The 27,520-nt window shown below is 47.2% G+C and overlaps 1 protein-coding gene across 4 annotated transcripts in view; it reads right to left on the reverse strand.

The window, feature by feature from the left end:
• Positions 1 to 1,463: 1,463 nt before the first annotated feature.
• LOC117887172 (zinc finger protein 501-like) overlaps positions 1,464 to 27,520 on the reverse strand; it is a 1,015,593-nt gene continuing 989,536 nt past the window's right edge. Inside the window, exons 1-4 of one of the 4 annotated variants that reach the window (XM_034789501.1) lie at positions 26,942 to 27,250; positions 24,494 to 24,648; positions 6,296 to 6,412; positions 1,464 to 5,983 (exon numbers count right to left, since the gene is read on the reverse strand). In XM_034789501.1, the coding sequence (XP_034645392.1) occupies positions 4,788 to 5,983; positions 6,296 to 6,412; positions 24,494 to 24,632 (1,452 nt within the window). In that variant the 5' untranslated portion in view covers positions 24,633 to 24,648; positions 26,942 to 27,250 and the 3' untranslated portion in view covers positions 1,464 to 4,787. Of the gene's footprint in view, positions 5,984 to 6,295; positions 6,413 to 24,493; positions 24,698 to 26,941; positions 27,251 to 27,520 lie in introns of those variants that run through there. The other 3 variants (XM_034789502.1, XM_034789499.1, XM_034789500.1) reach the window with 3 other exon arrangements.

Here is a 27,520-nt window from a genome sequence, read left to right on the forward strand (position 1 = left end):
TAATTAAGCTGAACTAATATCTAAACATTATTATCATAATTAAACAACTAATCTTTATCATGAAATAGAATCAGATAACCAAGAATAAATTCAACAAAGTACCTAGATTACAAGAACTTGTTCCCACACCAAGACTGGAATGAGGCTGCTGTGGAGTGTAAGGTATGAACCAGGGGCGGCTCTAGGCACCAGCAAAGCAAGCAGGTGCTTGGGGCAGCCCATTTGCAGGGACGGCAGCCAGCAGGGATCCAGCATGGGAGCTGAGAACCAACAGAGAGCCCTGGGAGCTGTAGTTCCTTGGTTAGCTCCCTGCCCATAGAGCCAGCCCTGGGCAGGAAAAGAACTACATTTCCCAGCATTCCCTTGGCTGCTATCCACAGGAAAGGGAGGGGAGGAGTATGTAGCTGAAACCTCATGCTGCAGCTTGCTGTGAATGGAGAGCTCACTGCTAGAGCGGGGTGGCACTGTGACTGGGGAACAAGTATGCCCAAGGAGTAGAAGGCTTTGCCCCAGAGATCCCTTTCAGAAGACATCCCCAGGATTAGGGATACTGCTGTGACCTCACCTTACAGCCTCCAAAGAAAGAATTGGGTGGACTAAATGGACAGTGCCCCTCTCTATCTGAAGCCTAGCAAGGGAGGTACGTGGATTCCACTAGAATTTAAAATGAAAAGTAAGGGAGGGGAGGCTCTGGACCTGGGCAGCTTTAGATATAGTACCAGGCACTTAGGAGGATTTCCACTTCTGAGCCACGGAAGTAGAAATTGACTTTTCCTTTCCAGATTTAGCTAATATTCAGAAAGGGAATCTAGCACCTGCCTTCCAGATTTGAACACCCCCAAATCAAATATACTGATCCACTGTAACTTGCTGTAGAAAAAGTAGGATAAAATTGAGCAAGAAATGCTTCCCAGTGGTTATTAGGGGTGGAATTGCTATTTTCAACAGCCATTGTCATTTTTATTTATTTATTTAGTTTTATTTGTTTAAAAGGAAGACAGTAATATTGCACTGGCAAATTTTCCCATAGAAACAAAGAGTGGAACAAAAAAATAATAAAGGCACCTCAACTTTTCCTCATTTATGGAGGACAGTCTTATAATATGCATCCAGATATCCTCCAATCAAACAAGCTGAAAATTGTTCTACTTTACTGCAGTTCTGTAACCATATGGGAACCAATCCTGTCTGTGTTCTGTGCACATCCAAAATTCCTGCTGAATGACCCGCCCTGGGAGCGAGTTACCAGTGACCTAGGGCTGGGGGTCCAGGGAGGAGCCCAGAGCTGGGGCAGCAGGGGATGCAGGTGTGGGGGGAGAGTCCAGGGCTGGGGCAACAGGGGGGTGCACTTGGGGGGGGAGCTCAGGGCTGGGGTGGCAGGGAGTGAGCTCAGAGCTGGGGTGGCAGGGGTGTGTGTGGGGGAGCTCAGGACTGGGGCAGCAGGGGGTGCGGGTGGGGGGGAAAGAGCCCAGGGCAGGGGCAGCAGGGAGGTGCGGGGGGGAGCCCAGGGCTGGGGGGGGGGGCAGCCAAACATTGTTTTGCTTGGGGCAGCAAAAAACCTAGAGCTGGCCCTGGTATGAACACAGACAACTCTGTAGTCAGAAACACGCAATACAACTGACATTAGCATAAAAGGATTTAAAGTTTAGAACACACACACACAAAGACTGGTGTGAGATTTTTTTAAGTGAGAAGATAACTTCTCTCACACACACACACACAGGGTGACATTACGAGGGAGAGCGATCTAAGGATGCTTCTCACACCGCACATAATTCTCACTTACAAATGTGAAGACGGACAACTTCAGGGAGCAGGTGCAAAACACAGGGCAGAGCAGAATAGTGATGAATGAAGTAGCTAATTGTCAGCAGCACTTTAGGTTAGGAATTGAATTGAAAGATGACAACAAAACAAAAATTAACCATCAAAAGATGAATTTCCATAGAGCACTGATAACACAATAAATATAGCTGAGATTTAGTTATGGCCTCATCAAACCAAAGATTTGAAGGGTAGCTCTTTTAAGCAGTAAGCCAAATAATTTAGTAAGCCAAGCAAAGTAGCTCAGCACTATGCACATAACACGTGAACAATAAATGACAATTACAGGTGAAAGCATGCTCTTTTAATCAGCACCAAATCAGTTGTAGCCACAATTATGTCAGATTCAAATCCTAGAACTTCAGTTATGTTCTGAGGAGCATTTTCCCCAATTTTAAACTGCTTGTAGGTGCTATTTTTTAAAACTAGTTCTACTGCAATTCTTTTCTTTTGCATCATTTGAAACTAGGATATTTTTCATAGCTTGATGGAAGTTGTTAAGTATATACATCTTTGGTATTTTCCAATTAAGAACTCCAAACAGCCCAAGACTTTGGTGTTATGAAATAGATCTGAACTCCTATGGGTTCAATGTTCTAGGACAACAATAATTATGCTTTTGAAGGCCAAATTCTGACTTCCTTCCAAGCACAGACATTGCCCATGGAATTTTAGCAATAAGCATTGATTTCCTAAACCTTTCTGAATTTTTAAGCAGGTGGAAGTTCTCATCTGTTGTTTAGTGTGCAGTCTTCTTCTTCGGGGTAAGACTTAGCAGTCTGTCTTGTTGCCTGATTTATTGGTTAGATATTATTTAGATTTCCCAGTGCAACAATCAGTGATTTGACTGAGTTCCGCTTCTGTCTTAGGAACAATATCATAGTGAGGACCCCTGCAGGTAGGGCAGAGACACAGACACCTCAGAAAGACTTTCTGAATTTGTAACAGCTTTGTTAGTGCAATACTACGGTCATAACACTACACTTAGCACAGTAAATAGAGGCAATATAAGATGTGACAATCTCTGGCATGAGCTCATTTGCATATTCATACCATCTTTTGCTGGGAAGCCCCCAACTAGATTAGAGGACCCACAAGTGGTCCTTTGGCCTGACAGGTTCCAGGAGAACCTCCCTGGAGTGGACAGGCCAAGTTCCACCTTTTCTCATAGGTTAGCTAATGCCGGTCATACCAATGCATTTTCAGTAGTGATTTCCACCTCTTTTCCTGATCTGTATTTCTTCACCCTATCAATGTTGGGATGCCCTTCTTCCAAAGCTCACAAAATCCATTACCTCAAACTTATTAGCATATATGTCTGTTAGTTACAATGGGATTCTGGTAAACATCTGCTGATATTCCTAACTTAAAAATACCTGAAACTGGTATAAACAGGCTGCTTGTGGTCACCTATCAGCAATTTAGCAACACTTACTTATAATATTACTCTAGCTTGTGACATCTTATAATATAAAGTCATTTATGGGTTAGCTGCTTATGTAAAGGCTTTGACCTTAGAGCTCAGCTACTTGGGCTCAGCTACTGTCTTACAGGCTTAAGACCTGTAGTCTATTGCATTACTGCCTTACTTCACATCTCTGTACATATACTGGCTACAGTCTTCAGGGAAACTTAAAGAGTCATTGGAGAATGAGGACTGCACCCAAGGGCAGCCCACTTTACCAGTGGATGCCCTAACCCCCAGGCTGCAGAGTCAGTCACTCTCTCGCTCTCTATGGCCAAGTTACTATTTAAATATTTACACACAGGAGAGACTGACTCAGTCCCACATCAAAATAGTCATTAGTTCAGGGTATGTCTATACAGCAAAAAAACAAAAACAACGTGACTGGCCCGTACCAGCTGACTTGGGCTTGAGGGGCTCAGGCTGGGGGGCTCCTTCCTTGAGTGTAGATTTCTGGGCTCAGGCTGGAGCAAGGACTCTAGGATTCTGTGAGGTGGGAGGGTCCCAGAGCTCAGGCTCCAGCCCAAACCTGGACGTCTACACAGCAATGAAACAGCCCAGCATGCCCAAGTCAGCTAGCACAGGCCAGCTGGGGGTGGCTAGCTGCTCTGTAGACATACCCTTACTGGTTAGGGCACTATCCTGACAGGCAGATGACCCTGTTCATATCACTTTGCTTCATCAAGTGGAAGGGGGACTTGAACTGGGACTGTCCCACATTGTGTGCAAGTACCCCAACCACGGGGTTAAAGGTTATGAGTGAGTTTCTACCACCCCCACCCCCAGCTGTTTTGTGGGAAGTTAGCTGGCCACTGAACAAGCATACTGGGATGGGTTTCATTGGCAGGGAAGTGTCTAATTTCACTAGTTCATAAAGCACAAACAAAGATAGGAGCCTATCTCCGTCAGAGGGGCAGGGTTTAGGACATACCCCTCTTGTTGGCATCTCCTGTTGGCAAGATAAAGTAGCTCCCCACCCAGCGGGCTGGCTATTGTGAATCCAGTTCTAAGATGCCCATCTTGCCCAATTGATTGTACTGAGAGCCTAGTCATCTGATTCGGGTTTATGGATCTCAGTGTTGTTCCTGTGATCTTCTAGGTGCCTAAAAGTTATGTGTTGGAATGTTCAGTGTCCCAGCGCCTAAGTCCCCTGGTGGATCCCAGCCTAAAACACTATCAAGAAGAAATGAGAAGTCCCAGCATATGATAAAAATAGGGTCCTAGGTGTAGAACTCAAAATTTAAATGAAGGACCTGAATGGAGGATGTTCAGAGCTTCTCCAGAAGTAATAATCAAATCCCATCGCAACATGGGACTCTTATCTCAGGCCCAGCTTCTTGCTGTGCCAGCTGTGTTCCAGAAAAGTGATTCCACTCTCTGCTTTAAGAACAATGGCATGTCCTCATTACAGGGCCATTTTAGCCTGGCCTGACCTGCTTAGATATGTGGGAATTGGCAAAGGTTTTACTGACATAGCCCATCCCTAGCCAGGACATTTCTAGGGTTTGTGTCGGGTATGGATTTTCTGGTGTCTGCTGAGGCTTGAGCTATCATAATAGCCTTTCCCACACTCATGGCACTTATTCGGTTTCTTTCCTGTGTGGGTTCTCTGATGTCTAATAAGCCTTGAGTTCCGACTGAACCTTTTCTCACAATCATGGCATTTATAGGGTTTCTCTCCTGTATGGATCCTCTGGTGTCTACGGAGGCTTGATCTGTCACAGAAGTCTTTTCCACAGTCATGGCACTTATAGGGTTTCTCTCCTGTGTGGATTCTCTGATGTTGAATAAGGCTTGAGCTCTGACTGAAGCTTTTCCTGCAGTCGGGGCATTCATAGGGCTTCTCTCCCGTGTGAGTTCTCTGATGTTGATTAAGGTGTGACTTCCTAGTGAATCTTTTCTCACATTGGGGGCATTTAAAGGGTTTCTCTCCCGTGTGAGTTCTCTGATGGCAAACAAGGGCTGAGTGCTGTCGATAGCTTTTTCCACAGTCAGGGCATTCATAGGGTTTTTCTCCTGTGTGGATTCTCTGATGTGCTAGAAGGTCTGGGCCCAAACGGAAGCTTTTCCCGCACTCATTGCATTTGTAGGGTTTCTCTCCCGTGTGGATTCTCTTATGGGAAACAAGGGTTGAGCGCCGTCGAAAGCTTTTTCCACAGTCAGGGCATTCATAGGGTTTTTCTCCTGTATGGATTCTCTGATGTGCTAGAAGGTCTGAGCCCAAACGGAAGCTTTTCCTGCACTCATTACATTTGTAGGGTTTCTCTCCTGTGTGGATTCTCTGATGTTGAATAAGGGCTGAGCTCTGACTGAAACTTTTTCCACAGTGAGGACATTCATAAGGTTTCTCTCCTGTGTGGAATATCTGATGTGCTAGGAGTTCTGATCTGTATTGGAAGCTTTTCCCACAGTAACTGCACATGTAGGGTCTCTCTCTAATGGGGATTCTCTGTTGAATAGTTTCTTTGACTTTCTTGACTCCTCTGCTCCTGTGAGTGGATTTACTCTGTCTCCCTTCTGAGAGGTTTCCCCGATGCTTCTCTGCGCTGCTCTGACTCTCACGGGCCTCTCCCTCCTCAGGACTCTGGGAAACATGCCCTTCACCTCTTCCTGATACCATCCACTGTGGTTCCACTCGCTCAGGACCTTCCTGCTGAGGATTCTCCTCCCCAATCTCATTCACTGTCCCATCACCTGCAGGGATAGAGAGAGAATCCAGACAGGAGTCAGTCCCTGTGCCAGGGACAGGGAACCTCAGAAAGGGAAACAGGAAAGGGGGGAACAAACCCAAATAACTGCTGGGGAGATTGAAATATCAGGAACTGTATCTTTCTACCCCAATACCCTTCCCCAGAGGAGTGAGAGGAGGAGACCCATCCTTCCTCCACATCCTCTGAGTATAGATCAAGGCAGGGGCTGAAGGGTCAGACAGGCTTGATGAAAATGCATAAGAGGCATCAGCCACGAGGGTTTAACAATTAGTTTCTAACTCAGGTGTTTCATTACCTGTGTGGGAATTGCTTGGGCTCTCCCTTTCCTCGTGGCTCTGGAGATCAGGGACCCACAGCTCCTCCCGTCGTTCCAGCCAGGAAAGGACATTTGGTTTGGAAACTGGAAATCCTGCTGGGAGGGGTGGGCAAGGAAACAAGTGTTGAACTTATTCATTAATGTTAGTGCTGTTACTCCTTCCAGACCCAGAGTCTGAACAAAAAATCCCAGAGAAGCTCCATCCTCTCCCCAACCCCACCCTACAGGGACTGGGCTATAAATCATACAAGATCCCATGATGCACTGATCTGGAGCAAGGGTTACCAGCTTGTTACCAGTTCACCTATGATAAGTTACACCAGGGGTTCCTAAACATTTTTCCATGAGACCCACTAGTGCACCCATAATAGGCAGAGACCCACTATTAACATGTGTCCGTCAGAGTGAGGGGCCCCATAGGACATGTATATGACCCCTCATCTCAGTGGGGGACAGGGCCAGTGAGAGGGCAAAGGAGCCAAGAAGCTGTCACAGCCAGCCCCCACTGTTATACTATGGTTTAGACGCCTGCTGAGTGTCTTCAGGTGGTCATCTGGCAGCTCTGCTCCAGTCATCCACCCAGCACCTGTCACGTATCTCAGGCATCCCCTGCCCAGGAACAAGGGAAGGACTTGGGGGCTCCCAGTGCCAGGGTTGGCCTTAGGGGTGGTCGAAATGGGAGACCAGCCAGGACACCACGATCAGGGGGGTATTATAACCCCCCTCCCCACACACACAGCCAGCCCAAGCCCCCAAGTGCTGGGGTCAGAGCTAGGGATGGGCAGAATTGATGGCACCCTAGCCAGGGGCTCCTACCATGTACCGTGGTCCACCTGCTAGTCCTGTCCAGACTGAGGAGGGACAGGACATCCTCTTCAACTGCATGGGCTGCTCCTGGAGCCGAGTTAGACCCTCCTCTGGGAACCTCCCCCAGCTCCAGGAAGCTTCCCTCCCCCCGGTCCACCCAGTCACCATTTTCCCTAAGGCCAGTCCTGTTGCTGGGCAGAGGCAGATGCTCTAGCCAGGACTGGCTGTTACCTTAATGGACTCAATCACCCCTCATCGATCCCGATTTAGGGACAATACTACAGGGGGCCGCACAGCCAGGGATCGCAAGGTATTGAAGCTCAGAGTGGAAACAGCCGTGAACCATGCAGCCTCCTCCAGCCGCCGTCTCATGAGGTAGGTCCCTTCTCCTTACCTTCTGCCCATCAGTTGGCAGCTCTGCTTCACCAGCCACCACTCTACCAATCTATAAAGTTTGGGGTTGTCCACACAAAACTCAACCCATAGCAGACCACCTGGGACTATGTCATGGACAGAGCCCAGGGTTTGGGAACCCTTCCCTTATTTGACCCCTTTTAGATACAGATTATGACAGGTGAGCTGGGGCAATGAGCGTGTTAGGCCTGATGTGATTTAGGCTATGGTGTGCCCTCTGCCGGCTGGCATTGAGGGGCTTGATGGGTCACAATGGACTAACACTAGGGTCCCATCCCAATGCTGATCAATGCTCATCCAGTCCTTCCCCATCACCCATGAGACCCTGGCTGACACCACTGGTCTGATACTGGCTCTCCTCACCCAGTCAGCCTGCTACATATAGCACAGACCCAGAGAGGAGAACTCTGGAGGAGAAGTAGCCATTCTCCTCCCACTTGGGCTGAAATGTTCTGGAAGATGGGCTGGAAGATGCTCCCTTCCAACAAACCTCTCCAAGTCCATCTGTATAGTTTCACAGGCGCACCTTTGAGCAAAGCAATTAATCTCGAAGCTTGAGTCCGATTGCCTTTAGTTGGAGTTAAGCAGTTCCTTAGGTGTTTTGCTTAATAGGAAAGACTTTTGGACCTGGGGCCTAAATCCAGAGACAAGACTAACAGGTATCCAGGTAACTTACAGACCTGCAGATATAGAACCAGACATATGAAGGTCAAAAGGACCATTATGTTCATATAGTCTGACCTCCTGCAAAACTCAGGCCAGTTATTTCTGCATCAAGTCCATATCTTCTGGTTGACCTAGACCACATTGTTATAAAGATATCTCCAGGTCTGATTTAAATTTCTCAAGTGACAGAAAATTTACCATATCCCTGGGTAAGGTGTTTCAATGGTTAATTCATATCAGTGTTCTACATTTACGCTTCATCTCCAGCCTGAATAGATCAAGCTTCAGCTTCCCACATAGCATCTTGGTTTGCTTTGATTTGCTAGACTGAAGACCCCTCTACTCTTTCCCATGTAGGTATCTGTGTACCAGGATCAAGTCAGAATTCAACCCTCTCTTTGTTTAGGCAAATAGATTGAGCTCATTAAACCTTTCACTATAAAATGTCCTCAGAATTTCTAAAAATAAAATAAAATAAAAATGAAAATGTCCTAACTTAAAACATCTAACACAGGGGAATACTACGGCAGGCTTCATGTCAACAAAGAAAGAGGAACTGATCAGAAAATTAAAAATCAGTGATTGCTGAGGTGCAATCCATAAACTCATAGAAACAGAATCACAGAAATGTAAGGTTTGCAGTTACCTCCAAAAGTCATCTATCCAGTCCCCTGTGCTTAAGCAGAATTAAGTAAACTTGACTTAAGTTTGTCATTTCTTCGTTAAAACCTCCAGTGATGGGGATTCCACAACCTCCCTACATAACCTTTTCCATACCATTATCATTAGAAAATTTTTCCTAATATCTCACTGAAATCTCCTTTGCAGCATGCCTTTTTGTCCTACCCTTGGTAGACATGGAAGACAATTGATCACCATTCTCTTTTTAACAGCCTTTTACATATTTAGGGTCTGTTATCATGTGGCCCTACAGCCTTCTTTCTTATAGACTAAATGTGCCCAGTTCCTTCAACATTGCAAAAATTACCACAATGTACAGATTTTACCCATCACATACAGAAAAAGAAAAAAACTGTAATGGATCACTGTTCCATTAAATTCCTCTGTTTTGTATTTGTTATGAGACAAATAGCCCATATCACACTCCACAGACATTTTGAAAAAGAAAGATTTAAGGAATATGAAAGAGTTCACTCCTGCTTTGGTGATACTGCAGAATTCAATTATTAATATTTTTTTGCAAGTGCAATTTATGAAGACCTTTCGGTGTTACAAAGGAGAATTTAAGTCAAAGGTCATGCTGAAACATAGCAATGCTCTGGAACTACTCCCTATGAAGCCAGTCAGGATTCTGGGAGAGCATGCCTCCACTCTCTGAGAATATTGTCTCCAGGGCAAGAAGCTTAAACAGCTTCAACCTTCCTGGGTCTGACCTCAGAGCATTCAGCATCCCCTTCCACACCATGCACTTCCCGCAGCGAGTCTGACCGAGCGGGGTTCCTGGGGAAGCCAGAAGGCCCTGCACCCCAACTCCATAGTCAGATGTGACTCTCAGCCAGCCAGTAAAACAGAAAGTTTATTAGTCAACAGGAACATAGAGTAGGATAGAACTTGTTAGCACAAAACCAGCCCTCCCCTTGCACCCCAAGCCAGCCGAGACTGACTCACTTCCAGCTGCCTGGCCCCTGCCATGCCTGTTGCTCCTCCTCTGGCCTTTGTCTCACTTCCCGGGCCAAGAGTCACCTGGTCGCATTACCCTCCTGGGTCTCAGGTTACAAAAGGGCAGCCATAGCATCCGTGCAGGCAGCTCGGCAGCTCCTGCGAAAGTCACACACCCTTATTCCCACCACTTAGACATTGGTGCAATACACAGGGAAACTGAGGCACACAAAGCATTCATGCAAAACAGTAAGACTCACATAGGCTCATATAAGACATAACAAGAGAAAATCCCCACTTTGTCACAGTAGTTCACTCAGCACTGCTCAGATTGCATTTGATATCTGGAAGTGGAAAAAAAATCTAAACTAAGACAATATATATCTATATAAATAGATGCAAGCTGGGTCTGAATGAACTCTCCCCTGACAGCTAGTTGGGGAGGGGGAGAGACTTCAGGAGCAAACTATATATTAGAAGCTATGTTGCCCAAAATGATCAACTTTGGCTGGTGTTGGGTTACAAATCACTTTAGTACTAAATGCAGAGGTAGTGGAAATGTTGTTATCAATGTTGTTATCTTTATTGTATGAGTAAAGGGGAGCAGAACTGTGCTTAACCTAGCCTGATTGAGGGGGTCACCCTCAGCTGAAATGAACTCGCTAAGCCAGGGGCTTGAATGCCAGAAGCCTTGGAAAATAAAAGGAAGTGGAAACAGATATCCCTGCTAAGATGTGTGGACTCTGTCTAAGGGTCCCCACTCTAGTTTAACTTGTTCCTTTTCACTGTTCAAAGATAGAGCTTAATAGACTCCATTAGGAGTCTTTTGCTTTGTTAACTGTCCACAAGAGCTGTGAGGGGACAGATTTTCTGCCCACTTCAGGGGTTCTCCCCTCTAAGAGTTGGAAATCACAAAGAGTTGAGTGAAACCTCAAGAGACTGACCTGCAGAGGTCACAGCAGAGAGGCTGATGGCAGCAAAAGGTAACCAGCAAGCATCCTTCTGGTGGGATGGTAAGCAAAACAGCAGCTGATGGGGTGGCCAGCAGAGCAGAACGCCAGCCAGAGCAAGTGCTCAGATAGCCGAACAAGCAAGGTGCCTTCTTCCCTGGATGGGAGGTGAACTCACAGAGGTACATCTCTGAACCCTGAGTCCTCAGTGACCAAAGACAACCACATTGTAGTAAGGGATCAAAGAGGGGCACAATAAAGGAACTTTTGGTTGTAGAATTCAAGAACATGAGGCAGAAGACACTGCCCCTGCACTTGGGGGTGAGGGTCCTGCTCACAGTTTTATGATTATGAATCTTGCTTGTGGCATTTTCTCTAATTAATGTCAGCTGACTTCCCTTCTTTCATTCAAAGTTTCTTTTCTACACTCAGACTCTGTGCTTGCGAGTGGGGAAGTATTGCCTCTCAGAAGCACCCGGAACTGGTGTGTAATTTTCCTAGGTTACCAGGTGGGGCTTGAGCTGGTTCTGTATTGTATTGTTGAAAAGCAACCCCTAGATATTGAACCAAGACCTTTCTGCTGCCATCTCCACCTGGGAGAAGGGTTACATATAGATATATTATCTATCTATCTATATACTCTTATACCACACACACATACAGTTTAGAGAGGCCAGTTTCACAAATCTACAAACAATTATGTGACAAATCATATGAGAGAAAAAATTTAAACGTGAATGCTAATTTAGAACTGTTCAGTAACATTTTAATAAATTTCCAAAAAAAAGAAAAAACCCTACTATTCCACAAACAAAAATTGTGGACATATTGTTTAAAAATAAACAACCAACAAAAACCTGGTAAAATGGGAAACAAAAACATATACACACAAACAAACACATGAAGGTATATATTGTTTTCAAATACATAACAAACGATAAAGGAGAAAACTGATAGTAATAAATATCAATTAGGAATTGGCAATTGTTGATAAGGGAAGGAAAATGAAACAAGGAAAACAAACTCAAAACAGCAGAATTAAGGAGCATGTTTAAAGTATATTAGGAAAAACTGTAATCCTACCAACAGTATTGATCCATTACTAGATGGGAAGGGTAGAATAATGCAGAAAAAGCAGAAGGGTTCAATAAATATTAAATTAACTTGATATCTTTTTTGATGAGATTACATGTTTGACTGACAAATATAGTATGTTAATTTAATAGTTAGTGTTCATGTACTGTACTCCCAATTGGAGTTAGACCAATAAATTTAAAATCTGGCCTTTAAACATTTGACTTGATAGCTCATGACATTTTTATTAACAAAACTAGAATGATACAAAACTAGCATGGCACACATTAAAGGGGTTTAAAAAAATGACTAAATCTGATAGGTCTAAAAATGTAATTGTAAACAAGGGGTGTGGGTTTCAGGTGGGGCCCCTGAGGGAATCGGTTGATGGCCCTACTCCATATGACATTTTTGTCAATGACCTTCTAGAAAACATAAAGTTAGTACTGATGAAGTTTACAAAAGACTGTCATGGGGTGTGCACCCCATACCCAGCCCTGACAGAGATAATGAGGGCCTGAGAGATCAATTGGGTTACCTGGCATCATCACCTGAGAGAGGGAGGGCCAGGAGTAATTGAGAGCAAAGTAAGCAGTAAGCAGCAAGAAGGCACCTGATGCCAGGAAAGGTACATTCCCTGACCGAGATGCAAGGAGGCGCATCTAGCAGTGAGTGGGAACCCATTACAATGACAAACAGATTGGGGGAGTGGTAAATAATGAAGGGAGCAGATCGCTGACACAGAGCAATCTGGATCGCTTGCTATGCTGTGGGCAATGCTTTCCAGTGGAAAATTTTACACATGAGAACAAAGAATGTTGGCCATACGGATAGGAACTCTGTCCTGGGAAGCAGCAACTCTAAAATAAATCTTGGGGGATCACAGTGGATAATGAACTGAACAAAAGTTCCCAGTGCATTGCTGTGAGAAAAATGACTATTGAGAAAAGTGACTTGAATGCATATCCAGGTAGGGTGACCAGACCGTCCCGATTTTATCGGGACTGTCCCGATATTTGCTTCTTTGTCCCGTGTCCCAACCAATGTTTGATTGGGATACTGGACAAACAAGAAATTTTGCCCTCCCAGAGGGATTCTCGCGCCCCCCCGCTGCCCCGGCTCCACCCGCTCCTTCCCCCATTGTCTCCCTCCCCAAATCCCCGCCCTGGCCCCGCCTCTTCCCCAACCACGCGGCACTCCTCCTCCCTCCCAGGCTTGCAGGTGCATGGCGGTGCAAGCCGGGAGGGAGGGAGTGGTGGCGGCGCCTGGATCCTGGAGCTGGTGAGTCAGCTCCGGCACCCAGGCACCGGGCAGGCAAAGGGGGGCTGGCAAGGGAGGGAGAGAGACGGGGGGCTCAGCTTTGAGCCCCCCACTGCGCCAGAGGGCTCCTGCCCGGCCCCTGGGCCGCTGCACACAGAGGGCCCGGGGCTGGGAGCGCAGCGCGGAGGCTGCTCCAGCCCTGCAGCCCGCGGGGCAGGGTGGTGGGTCCGGGCGGGGGCCGCGCAGAGCAGGCAGGGGCTGGGTGGGCAGCTCGGGGGCGTGGGCCGAATCCCCGCTGCTGCTGGGAAGCCCTGCGCCTCTCCCTCCCGCTCGCGGCTGCAGCTCCTTCCCGGCGGGACGCGCCCCCTGGCCCGCCCCGGGCACATGTGGCACGCGTCCCGCCACTGGCAGGGAGCCCTGCACCTCTCCCGCTCGGCTGCGCTCCAGCGGCTCCTTCCCGGCGGGAGGGAGACTAGGCTTGGGGGACACGCGCCGCATGTGCCTGGGGCGGCGGGAGGCATGTCCTGCCGGGAAGGAGCCGCAGCCGTGAGCGGGAGGGAGAGGCGCGGGGCTCCCCGGCAGCAGCAGGGATTCGGCCCGCGCCACTCACCCGTCCTCTGCCCGCTCTGCACTGCCCCTGCCCGGCCCCACCGCATGCCGCATGTGCCCGGGGCGAGCCGGGGGGTGGGAAGCTCCTGCTAATGCCCCCGGCCCCTTTGAAACTCCTTTTTTTTTTTGCTCCACCCCCCTTTCTTTTTTCTTTTTTTTTTTTTGCTCGGCCCCCCTGCATCCTGATATTTTATATCTCTGATCTGGTCACCCTATATCCAGGGCACTCCCAACTAGGAATACAGAGGTGATATTACCTCTATATTTGACAGTTGTGCAACTGCTGCTGGAATACTGTGTTCAGTTCTGGTGCTCACAATTAAAGAAGGATGTTGAAAAATTAGAGAGGCCTCAGAGAAGAGCCACAAGAATTATAAAAGGATTGGAGGACAGGTCCTATAATGAAGCTCAACCTATCTACTTTATGAAAGACTAGACTAAGGGGTGATTTGATAACGATCTATAAGTCTCACATAGGAACAGAAATTAAACATAAGATGGCTCTTCAGCAGACAAATGTGTAACAAGATCCAGTGGCTGGAAGTTGAAGCTAGAGACATTTAAATATGAAATAAGTTGTAAAGTTTTAACAGTGAGGCTAACTGACCATTCGACAAAACTTACCCAGGGCTCTGGTGGTTTCTCCATCACTGGAAATTTTTTATATCAAGAATGAAGGGTTTTTTTCTAAAAGAATCACAGGAATTAGTTGAGGGATCTCCTATGGCCTGTGTTACACAGGAGATCAGACTAGATGATAACAACAATCCATTAAGGCCTTATAAATTCTGAATCTAGTCCTCTAATCATTCTTGTAGCTCTTTTCTAAACCTGTGCTAATTTGTGAACATCCTTTCTGCAGTGTCAACACCAGGACTGGATACAGTATTCACTAATGGTCTAACTAATGCGATGTTAAGAAGCAATGAGGTTCTCCTCATTACTGCTGCTTCATATTCCCCTGTTTAGCTACCACCAGATCATATTAACCCTCTTAGCTACAGTATCACACTGGATGCTCATATTCAGGTGGCTTCCACCATGACCCTTTGGCCCTCTCCAGAGTCACTGATTCCCAAAAGCTCCCCATAGCAGGGGATAGAGACACCGTCTGACATGGTGATGAACCAGGCTCACGGTGTTGGGGACTTTGACAAATGCACAGACAATTCCACAGACACAGCAGCACAAAACCTCCCCTCAGGTCTGTCCAGCTCATTTTCTCACAGGAAATCTCTGTTCCCACACGCACAGCCATCTACACCCTGGACTGGTGGACACGGATGTCAGAACTGTCCCTGTACATCCACTCGAGCTACTCTGTGCACCACAGACCCAGAGACTGGGAGTAATCTCTCTCCTCACAGCTCGACTCAAATGCAGACTGAAAGTCCTACAAATCTGTTCAGTTCCCATCATGCTTCACTGCTGGAAATTCATGAACCTCAAACAATGCCAGCATTTACTGAATACAAACTCTACCCAGCCAGGAGAACAAGGGGCAGAGGAATTAGCTAGGCATGACAATCGTTTCACCACAGCCACTGTTGACCATCTGGCACTGCAGATCCCCTCCAAACAGACCACCACAACAGCTAAAGCAGAGATGGAGAACACTGGAGCATTGACGATGGGGAACCCCAGCAGAGACAGAGAGTTTGGCACAAGGAATTCTTGTAATCCTTTGCCACTGCTGCAGGAGGGAAAAAGAGTATTAATTACAGCAGCATCTGGAATCTCCAACTGGAATAAGGGCCCCTTTGTGCTGTCAGTGGTATTTATCTGCCAGTCCCCGTACCATTACCACAGGGACTGAGCACTAGGAGTCACAAAACCAAACCCCGCTCAGCTGCCACCAAACCCTGCAGATCCCTGAGCTTGCTTGGTGCCTACATTTTTGCAGTGAAATTTCCCACATTGCATCCTCTCACCAGGCATCCAAACGTCTAAGCCCCAGGGTGATGCATGGGCCAGGAGCTGATGGGCGTTCTGCTGTCTCACTGTCCTGCAGGGCCCACGCTGGTCAGTGTGCTCTGAGCTCCCCTCCCACATTGGCACCTAGAGCTGAACTTCCACAAAACTAGGGTGGGGGAATCCCTCCCTCCTAGCAGATGTTTGATGCCAGGCCCACTAAGGTTAATCCAGCCCTGGTTGTGAATCCCATCCAGAGGCACCATCTCTCCTCACTCACTGTACAGGGAGCACAGACACATAACACAGCCTTTGTGAGTCCCAGCAACTAGGCCTGGGAACACTAAATGTCACCACAACTAAGGTCCTCTCTAAGTTCCTCTGTGAATCTAGAGAGAGACAGTCCCTGCCCCCAGTGGGCTTTCCCTGTCAATAGACGAGCCAGACAAAGGGTGGATCGTTATCTCCATTTCACAGAGGGGAAACTGAGACCCAAGGAGATCACAGCTGGGACTTTCAAACATTATAAGGGGAGAGGTGTGCAAGTCACCTCCTCAGGACCCTTTGAAACCCCAGCCTAATTGATTGACAAGAACCCAGACAGGGAGTCTGTGGCACAACCAGGGATCTCCTGAGTCCCAGGCCAGTTTCTGAAACAGGGTAGCAGCCTTCCTCTCTTGTGTCTGTGCAGAGAACAACTCCCACAATTATTCCGCATCATTCTTGTCACACTTCGCTACTTGTGTAGACCAAGCTCACTGCACACACTGGGGGCTCCTGGCATTCCTCCATTCCTCCCCCTACATGCTACCCTCCCATCCCCCTTTATTTCTGGGATTCACTGCACCCCCCATCACCCCCTTCCATGACGTGTTGTGTGCCCCTTTCCCTCCTCCACCCATAACAGAGCATTCTTCCTCCATGGCAAGAGCTCCGTGTGCTCCCATTTCCTCCTCTCCCCATCTCCTCCTGCCCCCTATTCCCTACACAACATCTCTCCCCTCCAGTGATTCTGTGTGCCCCTCATCTCCCCCTACTCTCCATTCCTCTCTGCCCCCATAACCCCATCAGGGATTCTGTGTGCCCCCTCTTCCCTCATCCTCTGCTTCACCCTAACTCCCATTCCCCTCCACCTCCCACTTGCCTTCCTGCATCTGTCCCCATCACCCCCCCCCCCAAATACATTTCTATTTCTCCCCACAATAATCAGCTTATGGCCACTGATGTCTAGAACATTCCCTGATATTTTGGAGTTGATGGGACGTGGCTCTTAAAAGTTATTGTATTACAGGCAGACAGACCAACTGTCACAGAAAAGCCTTCAAAGTTGATTGGAAGGTCTGCAACCTCAGCCAGCTACTTCATAAACCATCCCTCAGGCTGTTTCACTGTGAGGAACTGTCATTTGAAAGTGATCAGCGGTGGCTAGGGAAGGACGCTGGGACAATGTTGAGGTGGTGCTAACATAAGTCGGATAACCTGAAGCACTGCATCTGCTAGAGGATTCTGGGAGCAGAGTTCTGTTAGCATCAGGCCGGGAAAACTGCTGAATTCTTACTGGCAGTGCGGACTCAGGGTAAATTGGTGGTGGTCTTTGGTCAAATCATGTAAAGTATATAAAGAAAGAGTAGACAGAGAACAAGATGGCCTAGATGTATGTTGCCCTGAAACATGGATGCCCCCCCAAGAGTCCCAGTGAGAAATTAATAATTACCAGTAGCATCAATCTCAGATAGTGCCTTGTTCTCAGATGTCCCTCACAAAACTATCATAGGAAAAATGAGTTATAGAATACCAGCTAGGCTTAACTGGGGGACATGTGACATCTCTGTGCAAGAAAGCTATAAGGGCTAGAAAAGAAAGGCATTACTAGGGGAGGGGGAGAAGAGACAAAAAGACGACTTCTGACCTAAGAAAGAAGACTTCTCTTATCCTGAACACCTAGAGGAGACAGAGGACATTGGGGTAGCCAAAACCTGCTCCGTTGGACATCTGATCATTCCAGTGCCTAGAAGTGCCAAAGACTGGGGCATAAAAGCCTTTATTTAGGATTTGTAGCTCCTCACTTTGGTTGCTAATCAGGATGCTGTATCAGGTCAATATAATTACTGAGGATTTATGCTTGGGGAATGATGAGATAACTGGCTCTGTGGATGAGGGGAAAGCAGTGGACGTGTTATTCCTTGACTTTAGCAAAGCTTTTGATACAGTCTCCCACAGTGTTCTTGTCGGCAAGTTAAAGAAGTATGGGCTGGATGAATGGACTACAAGGATGGACTGCAGGATGACTCCAGCTTGGTGGAGAAGCTCCTGGATCAGGTAGTGCTAGAACAATTCCTGACAGTCCTACCAGGAGGGGCGCAAAGCTGGGTAAGGTGTTTCCAGCCAGCCTCAGTGGAAGAAGCAGTCAAGTGAGCTGAGGCCTACTTTGATGCTGAGGGAGAGGAATAGCCCAAGGTGTACGTCAGATTGAGAGGGGTTCACCAGGGGATGACTCCAGGAGGCTTCCAAGGGGGAAGACCCCAAGGACTATGGGGGTGCACCACAACAGCAAGGGGTTCAGGGAGCCCTGAAGCCTATGGGAGGTACTAGTGGGAAGGAGCTAGGAGACCCAGTAGTCTGCTACAGGTGTGGCCAGCCAGGGCATATTAAAAGGCACTGCCCAGAAATGGAATGTAACTACCTGAAGTGTCATTACACTGGAACTAATCAGTCGGAGTCTAATCAGCAGTGACAATCAAGCTGGGAGGAACTGTAGTTAAGGGTCTGGTAGACTCAGGGTATGGGTACACCTTGGTTCGAGAAGACCAGGTGAGGGCAACTGGCCTAAACTGACACCTCCCAGTAGACATTTCCTGTGTACATGGGGAAACCCAAGTCTACCCCACGGCAGAAGCTGAACTGGAGGTACAGGGCTGGAGAGCTCAAGGACCTGCCACGGCCCATAATTTTGGGGAGAGAGTGGATGGGCTACTCAGCGATCATGTGGGAAGGACCAGGACAGCAACCCAGGACTGAGAGGGTCTGGGCCCAGCTGGGAAAGAAAGCAGACGGGCTGGGAGCCATGGTAAGGAGACCTCAGAACAGAGCCCAGACACAAGACCACTATACCCCAGACATGAGGGACCTGCTGAGAAAGTGTCATCAAGAGTTGGATGAGGCTAACTTCTCCAGACAGAGTTATTAGCCAGCTAGTCTGGGTAAAGCAGAAGTTGGCCCATGTACAGGTGAAAGGCAAGGGACAGAGGGAACAGTGGTTGGCCTTGCAGGAAGCATTGGCCCAGGCCCAGAGGGAGAAGGAGCAGAGGGTACAGCAGGATACAATAGAGACTCAGACCAAGACCTGGGCTCAGCAGAGTACAGCAGGGACCCAGACAAAGTTCAGAATACTGTGGCAACTCAGTGACAAAGAGTCCTGTGGCACCTTATAGACTAACATGCATGCGTCTGACGAAGTGGGTATTCACCCACGAAAGCTTACGCTCCAATACGTCTGTTAGTCTATAAGGTGCCACAGGACTCTTTGTCGCTTTTTACAGATCCAGACTAACACAGCTACCCCTCTGATACCTGTGGCAACTCAGGCTAAAATACCCAGTGTGCTAACTAGCATAGAGGCGCAGACAGATTTGCCTCAGCTGGGAGAGGAGAAAGAAAAGTGCTGGGATAGAGAACAGAACCCTAGGATAGGGAAGGGAATCATGCAGGCAGGCTTTATGAGCTCCCTCCTAAGACAGGAGGACATGATGAAACATCCGGAAGCTGCAGAAAAGGAACTGGAGCATCTTAAGTTCAAAAATGAGCAATTGACTGAAGAGTTCCAGTTCACTGCTGAGGAAAAAAAGCTTTTGCTCCACACAGTGTACAATTATTAAACACAGTTAGAGACTTGTCGTACAGAGATCCCAAAGCCCAGGAGGTGAAAGTGAGTCAAGGGACCATGAACATGCTCTCCAGGTAAGAAAGACCTGGGAGAGTAGACTCTGGACACCAGGGCAAAGCCTGGCTAGAAGCTCTCCAGAAAGTGAGGTCTGGGGGAGGGAGCCCTGCTTGAAAGGAGCAAGGACTAATACAGAACTACCACGAATCCTGTCAGGGAAAGGAGGGGTATAATGGGGTGGACTAGGCCTAAAGGCCCCCTGCTTGAGGCCACAGGATTCTGCCACACCATCCCAGGAAAGGAACAGTGGAGAGGTCCTCCAAGCAGGCTAGAGTGGCTGCAGGGGAAGCAGCCAATCTGGGCCCAGGAGGGCCATATAAAAGGAGCTGCAAAACAGAACAGTAGTTGGTTGCTGCTGGAAGCTGGAGGAGAAAGGACTGCATGCCTGGCTGGCTGAGGGAACTGCAGCACAGTGGCCAGCTAAGCGGGGGCAGGACCAGGGACGTAATGAAGGAGCTCCTGTCTGGCTGCAGGGACTGAGCCCAGGGAGAGCTGAAGGAAGATAGTGTCTCCAGGGAGGAAGTCTTGTGGATGCAGCCCCATACTAGGGCTGGACTGGTTTAAAGAATACAGACACACCCAACTAGAGGGGGCGCTCATGAGAGGTGGGTGCTGACCTAGTTACCAGTCCCAACCATGCTAGAATAGGGCATAGCGTTTTCAATTAAACAGAACAAGGCTGAGGATGGTATGGTAAAAAATGTGAAGCGTCTAGTGGGGGATCATTGCGAGCACAGGTATGGCCACAACTTCAGGAAAGGGGGGCAGACGTTGCCCTTTCAGATGGGCGGACCTTGAGGACTTTGGTACTTGCTTTAGGAAATTTAATGGCAAGAACTAAATCACAGTTGATGCTGCAACCAGGAGCTAAAATTGTGAAGGCCATGGAAACAGGTACAGAAAACCTGCTGATGGGCCCTTACAGCTTGATGTCCCAATAATTGGCTCAGATATATGTGGGTGGCCTTCCAAGTGGCTAATAAATTGTGCAGTGTGTACTAACCTATAAAGCCCCGTTAGAAGTCGTGTGTTTTTGTTTGCTTATGGTTTTGCAGATTAACCTATGAATTTATGTAAGCAAGAAGAAGTATGCTGTGAAATCTGCTTCATTTTGCTGCTTGTGGGCTCACTTGTTATGTGGTTTCCAGACCACTGGTTGTGGGACCTGTCTGTGCCGCAGGACCCCATCAAGTGGATGAGTCAGCAGATTGTGAAGTTACTCGGATTTTAATACAATGGGCACCCTTATTAGGGGCACAAACCAACCTTACCTTGTGGGTTGGAGGCACTGATATCTGTTGGATAAGATTGTGGGGAAAGGGGTTAAGTAAAGTACGCTAATCACCTCTAGGGGAAAAATAATCAAGGGAACAAAAAAGTGTTTGGGTATTGAATGTTACTGTGTTGTGGGATGGGGTTCCAACCGCTGGACCCTCCATTGGCCAGGAAGAGCTCACTGCAAAAATGGTCTTCAGTTTAACTGAAAAGTTTTGAAAAATGTAAACTGGTAGTTATTGAACCAGATGTGACATATCAGTATAGGAAAATGAACCTACCAATGGGAGTGCTCAATTACTCTGTTTAAACCCTTAAAAGACTGAAGACCGAAGAAATAAAAGGAAAGTAGAAGCGAAATCCTGGAACATGAAAGTAGCCTCCAGGGTTAATTCTCCTAGGGAGGGGAAAGTTCTGAAAGAGCCTTTAGAGAGTCTAAATTCCAGCATTAAATTAGGTAATGGTACAGATTTGATCACAGTCCCAGCCAAAGTGAACTTTGCCATGGGAAAGGACTTTGAGCCATCCCCTGCAAAATTGCTGTATGAAAATCACATTAAGGTTGTTTCCTCAATAGTGCTTGCTCCAGTAGCATTAATTCCTCTCTAAAATGCTGGCAAAAAGGAGGGCAAGGATCCTCAAAGAAACAAACTTTAATAGTTAAATGGAAATATGACCCAAGTAACAAAAGGTGTTTGTGCATTTCAGGGGTGACAAATTGACAGAGTCTCTCCACTCTAAGACAAAGAGTGAGAAACTCTGGAACAATTGTCACAATCAGCACATATTGGGGAGCAAGGGAAAATAAAGGATCAAGAAATGAGACATTCTGTGATGGAATTGAGTACACTATGGGAAAAAGGTAATTTGAAAATTGTTAAAGAAATAAAAAACATTCGCACAGAATTGTCCTGGGGAGAGGTGTGTATGAAAGCTCAGGAAACCTTGGAAAAACAGTAAAAAGACATTTTGAAACAAAGTCAGAGAGGTAATGAGCCGAGAACACATGATTGGGCATTGAGTTATTATTCCTATATTAATCAATCACGCCAAGAAACGTGGAAGGGGCAAGTGCATACATGTACCATACACCAGTGCACCCTTGTCCTTTCTGGTGTAGCTAATGGAAAGGTACAAGAAATGTGGCCGATAATACATGCAAGTGCCTGGAAAAATAAAATAGGGAACTATAAAATAGTACCAAAAAGAAATGGGCTGTGGTGAATTCGCGGAGAAGGATGGAAAAGTATTTTGGGGGCTGGGGAATAGGACACATTAATTAAAAAAGGGAAAGGGAAATATGGAATGGCAACAAAATTGGAATGGAGAATGAAACGGAGATAATTATAAATTTAGAGTGGAAAAAGGGGTGGGTAGGAATTCTATAAAATAAATGAATAAAAACTTGTATTAGCATCAGAAAAAAAAAAAGTAATACATCTCTATCCTGATATAACACAAATTTGAATATAACGCGGTAAAGCAGCGCTCCGGGGGGGGGGGGTCGCGCACTCCGGGGGATCAAAGCAAGTTCAATATAACAGTTTCACCTATAACGCAGTAAGATTTTTTGGCTCCCAAGGACAGCATTATATCAGGGTAGAGGTGTATAACAAAAAATAAAACCTGGCAACTGGAGAAGTACCAATTGCACCCCAGACTGCAAAAAACGTATATAACTCACCTTAAAATGACACCCCCTAGTTTGGAAAAAAAACAGGGTGAAATGGTACTGAATAAAACATGGAACTTCAAACATAGGAAAATACACTAAATAAAATAAAACAAAATGCAGACCTTGTAATAAATGTAAAAGAAGCACTTGCCCATAAGTATAAAATCATTAAGGCAAATGTAAAAAATACACATAAATGAGATTTTATACGGTATAATATTATAGTTTAGGTTCCTAAATGGAATAATAATAAATGGACAATTTTAATTTGAATTCTAGAAGGAATCAAAGTATTATCAGTATGCTTTTGTATTTTAAAATTGATGTGCCAATGATACAGGTGAAGGTGGCGAAGACCTTTTAAAATTAACCTAATAACAAATAAAAGTGCAAGCTATGAGGACGTAGCAGAGAGAAAGCACATACCCCCAATGTCAGGGCCGGCTCCAAGCACCAGCTTCTCAAGCACCTGCTTGAGGCGGCCACTCCGGAGAGGGGCGGCACGTCCAGGTATTCGGCGGACGGTCCCTCACTCCGCCTGGGAGCGAAGGACCTCCCGCTGAATTGCCGCCACAGATCGCGGTTGTTTGTTTTGTTTTGTTTTGGCTGCTTGGGGCGGCCAAAACCCTGGAGCCGGCCCTGCCCAATGTAAGTAATTAATTGGTGCAATATCACAATGATTTTTAATAATTGGTTATCAAGTGGGGGACTGTTGAGGTGGTGCTGACATAAAACTGGTAACCTGAACTGGTATCTGCTAGAGGATTCTGGGAGCAGAGTTCTGTTAGCATCAGGCTCAGAAAACTGCTGAATTGTGACTATCACTGGGGTCTTGGGGTAAACTGGTGGTGGCCTTTGGTCAAATCATGTAAAGTACATAAAGAGAGAGTACACAGAGAATGACATCACCTAGGTGTATGTTGCCCTGAAACATGGATGTGTCCCAGTGAGAAGTTAATAATTACCAGTGGTGTCAACCTCAGACAGTGGCCTGTTTTCAGTTGTCCCTCACAAAACTATCATAGGAAAACGAGTTATAGAATGCCACTTAGACATAATTGGGGGACATGTGACACTTCTGTGAAAGAAAGATATAAGGGCTAGAAAAGAAAGGCCTCATTCGAAGAGGAGGGGGAGAAGAGAGAAAAAGACGACTCCTGACCTAAGAAAGAGGACTTCTCTGAACACCTGAGCACCTAAAGGAGACAGAGGGTGTCGAGGTAGTTAAACCCTGCTCCGTTAGACATCTGATCTCCCTTGTGCCTAGCAGTGCCAACGACTGGGGCTTAAAAGATTTTCTTTGATTGGTGTTTTCTTTGATTGGTGTACCCACTTTGCTTGCTAATAAGGATACTGTAACAGACCAATATAGTTACAGAAGATTATGCTTGGGGAATGGAGGCTTACTAGGGATCTGGGGCAAAAATCTATCTGGTATTGGTCCTGCTTTGAGCAGGGGGTTGGACTAGATGACCTCCTAAGGTCCCTTCCAACCCTGAAATTCTATGACACTGGTCTCTTCTCTGCCCGACTGATGGGAGAGTTGAGAACATCGGGGGCCTCCAGCTAACTCAGCTGACTGAGGCAGAACTTGGGCAAGATGGAGGTAAAGCACATTGGAGAATCTGACCATTGGGGACTTAGGCAGACCCAAACCAGGAGACACATGTCCCTGAAAGGCAGAGGGGTCAGAGGCCTCATAGGATGGAAGTAGTCCTGGGAAAGAGTGAATTTCTCCCACTTGAGAGCTTTGATTAGGGGGAGACCCACACCATCATTACGTCCCTGAATCTCCTGTCCTGTGGGATGTGATGCACTGGGGGACTGTCTCATACACAGGAGCTGCAGATTACATGGCCTGATCCCTCTGAAATACAGGGGACCAGGGACTATCCCTGTACAGAATCTGACCCAGATGCTTCAGAAACCTGCCTCTGCCCCCAGCTTCTAATACCCGAGGGGACAGGAATCCTTACCCAGCAAGGTCACGGTTTCATAGTTCTCCTGCATGACGTCCCTGTACAGAGCTCTCTGACCCGCATCCAGCAGGGCCCATTCTTCCTCAGTGAAATACACAGCCACCTCCTCGAAGGTCACCAGCTCCACTGCAACCATTTTCCTTCCCCGTCACCTGGGAGGATGGGACGATCTCGAGTGAATCTTGGATGTGATTCTGCAGTCTGGAGAGGTTTCAGAAAGGGCTTTAATCCATTTAAATCCTCTATCCATCCCAGATTCTTTCTCTGCAGACAAATGTAGACTCTGCTGTACTAGGGAAATGGTTGAGTCAAGATTTTTGAAAAAGCAACCAACATTTCAGCTCTTAAATCCACATCCAGTTCTCTCAATAAGTGGCCTGATTTTTGTAAGTGCTGAGCCTGCCACATTGGGGTTCAGTTCTGACAGCCCAGCACTGCTGAAGATCAGCCCTTTTACTCAGCTGCTTGTGTATGGGCTGAGAAAATGAACTTTCTGCTCCAGCATCTAAGATCCTGGCCATAGTCACCTAATTACAGCAGAGACCCAGCAGCTCCTACATGGGCTAAAAACACTGACACCATTTTAAACCCTCACAGTAACAGTTATTAAATGAAGTCAATGGGAATGATCAGATTCTCAAAGACAAGAATGTACGTAACCATCTTTGGGATTGGATCTTAAATGAGTAACCACATTTTATTCAATACAAACAGCTCAGTCTTCATGGACACATATTTTGACAGATAGTCACCAGACAGAGAGCAGCCTGTCTAGTTTAGGAATTCTGTCAAATCTATAGCCAAAAGGCATTAAAATTGCTAGAAAAGAGATTTTTTTCTTAATTAGAAAAATATTTCTGCCCCCTTCCCCGACCACTGACCTCTAGTAAGTGCATCTCTTTTCTCTGACCGCTTCTCAAAAGCAGACTATGTGTATTTTCCTCCAACTTTCTAAAATATTCACCCCTGGACAGAGAATTTCATCCCTAAAGATGAACATAGGAATTGCCAGAGTGCATGAGTCCCAAAATGCATGTAGTAAAAAATGATGGGGTCTAAATTAGCTTTTACCACTCAAGAAAGAGATCTTGATGAAGACCCCCAGGAGCTGAGATGGGGCGAGGAGGGGCTGTTTCTGCAGCATCACTTTCCTGCCAGGTGTTATGTGAAAAACTGCTATCTGACTTAATTTGCTATTTAGGGTGTACTGAACATGCTCAGTAACATCTGCTGAAGTCACTGCCCCTTCACCATGCCCTTACTTGGCATCAAATTCTGTGGACTGCTTTTTACAGGGGTTAAAAGGAGGAAATCAGAGGAGAGGGGGCCAGGATCTGGGCAGAGGGCAGAAATTCACTGGCCGGGGAGAGGGGGGGGCTCAAGCAGCTGGAGGCAGGGTTGGGATAGGGGCTGAGGGGCAAAATCAGGAATTGGGGGGAGGAGCTGGAGTTAAGCCCAGGGGTAAGGCACTGCCAGAGGGTGACTGAGGACAAAACCCCAGCAGAGGCAGGGGGTAAAAGTTACCCAGGTGGATTGAAACACCAGTATTTGCAAAAAATAGAATGGGGACCCACAGAGAAGCTTTTTGACCCCCGCCCCCCAGGACAGTGCATCTCAGCATGGGGCTTCCCAGGGCTGGGTTCTTAAAGACACAAGCGTCCCAATGCCTAGTCACCTCAGCTCCTTGCTAGCTGATGTAACCTACTGAGGCGTTACATGAGACTTGATTCAGTGAAACATTTTACATATACACCCCTCAGAAACAAAGAATCCCTTATCAGTTTATATGGCTGCATAAAGTCTCTGAGCAGTTCACAGATTTTTCTTGTCTGTTGCTGGGATTCCCTGAATTGAGCTCCCTTCCTTGTAATCCATTTTAAATATACTTTGGCTCCTTTAAATTGATTACTTTTAAAATGTTATTTTCATTACTCGTAGCCCTTCATCATTTACCTTTGTTATCATTGTGAAGATGCATGTCATTGTGCTATTTAATTTATATTTTAATAACAAATACTCATCAAAAATATGTATAAGCTGCATAATAAATTATGTGTAAATGACCTCACTCTATTAAGAGATAATTGATACATTTGTACACCAGGCAGGGCTGTTTGGAAGCTGAAGGCTTTATGCTTCCATCCCACACCACTGTCAAGTTTTTTCATCAGACACCCTCTGTTGCATAGAAAAGAACGCTAGTGTAGCCAGTGATGGCCAAAGGCAACCCATAGAGTTCGACAACCTGAGTGGTGGCAACTTCTGACAGAGGTAACCCCGTTAGTTACAATTTGCTACCCCTGGACCAGAAGATAGGAAAGGGGAGCGGTACCAAACCAGGACTAGTTTCTGCAAATAGCCTCACATATCAGTAATTGCTACTGCTAGCAAATCACGTTTTTCACACTACAGGCCCCAACCCTTCCCCCAGGTCTCTCCCCTCACCTGCAGGCTCCGGCTCAGGGGCTGGTGTCGGCAGAGCCCGGGGCTGCCCCAGGGGCTGGTTCCAGGCACCGCAGAAAGTTCCCCCCGGCTGGGCACAGAGGGGAGTTAATGCAGGTCACAAACCCCACTGGGGAGCAGTAGCGGCTTAGCCCGGGCTCCCGGGTCACAATGGAAGCAGCAGCAACAGCCTCTGAGCAGGAACTTCAGCCCCGGAGCTCCCCACCCATAGCAATAACCAGAGTCTCTCTCTGGAGCCTGCAGCTCCCACCCCGGACACCCCCGTGCCCAGCCCCGAGATCAGCCCGGAGTGGGAACAGTGTAGCCCTGCCCCCTGCCCCCTGTCAACCCGTCTCCCCGCCCCCCGCCTCTCTCCTCGCTGTTCCCCTGCCTCACCGCTGCAGAGCTGGTCACTGAACTGCTCTCCTTGGGTGGAAACCCCACCCGGCCCCAGATCTGCCCCGCCAAACCGAGTGCCAGGCGTGTGCCAGAGAGAGGCGAGCTGGCGTGTCCCGGAGCCCCCAAGCTGCTGCGCGCTGCAGGCCCACGGCAGCTGTGCTGAGCAGGGGCCAAGACAGAAGC

Source organism: Trachemys scripta, chromosome 14 (assembly GCF_013100865.1).
Source record: "Trachemys scripta elegans isolate TJP31775 chromosome 14, CAS_Tse_1.0, whole genome shotgun sequence".
NCBI lineage: Eukaryota > Metazoa > Chordata > Testudines > Emydidae > Trachemys > Trachemys scripta.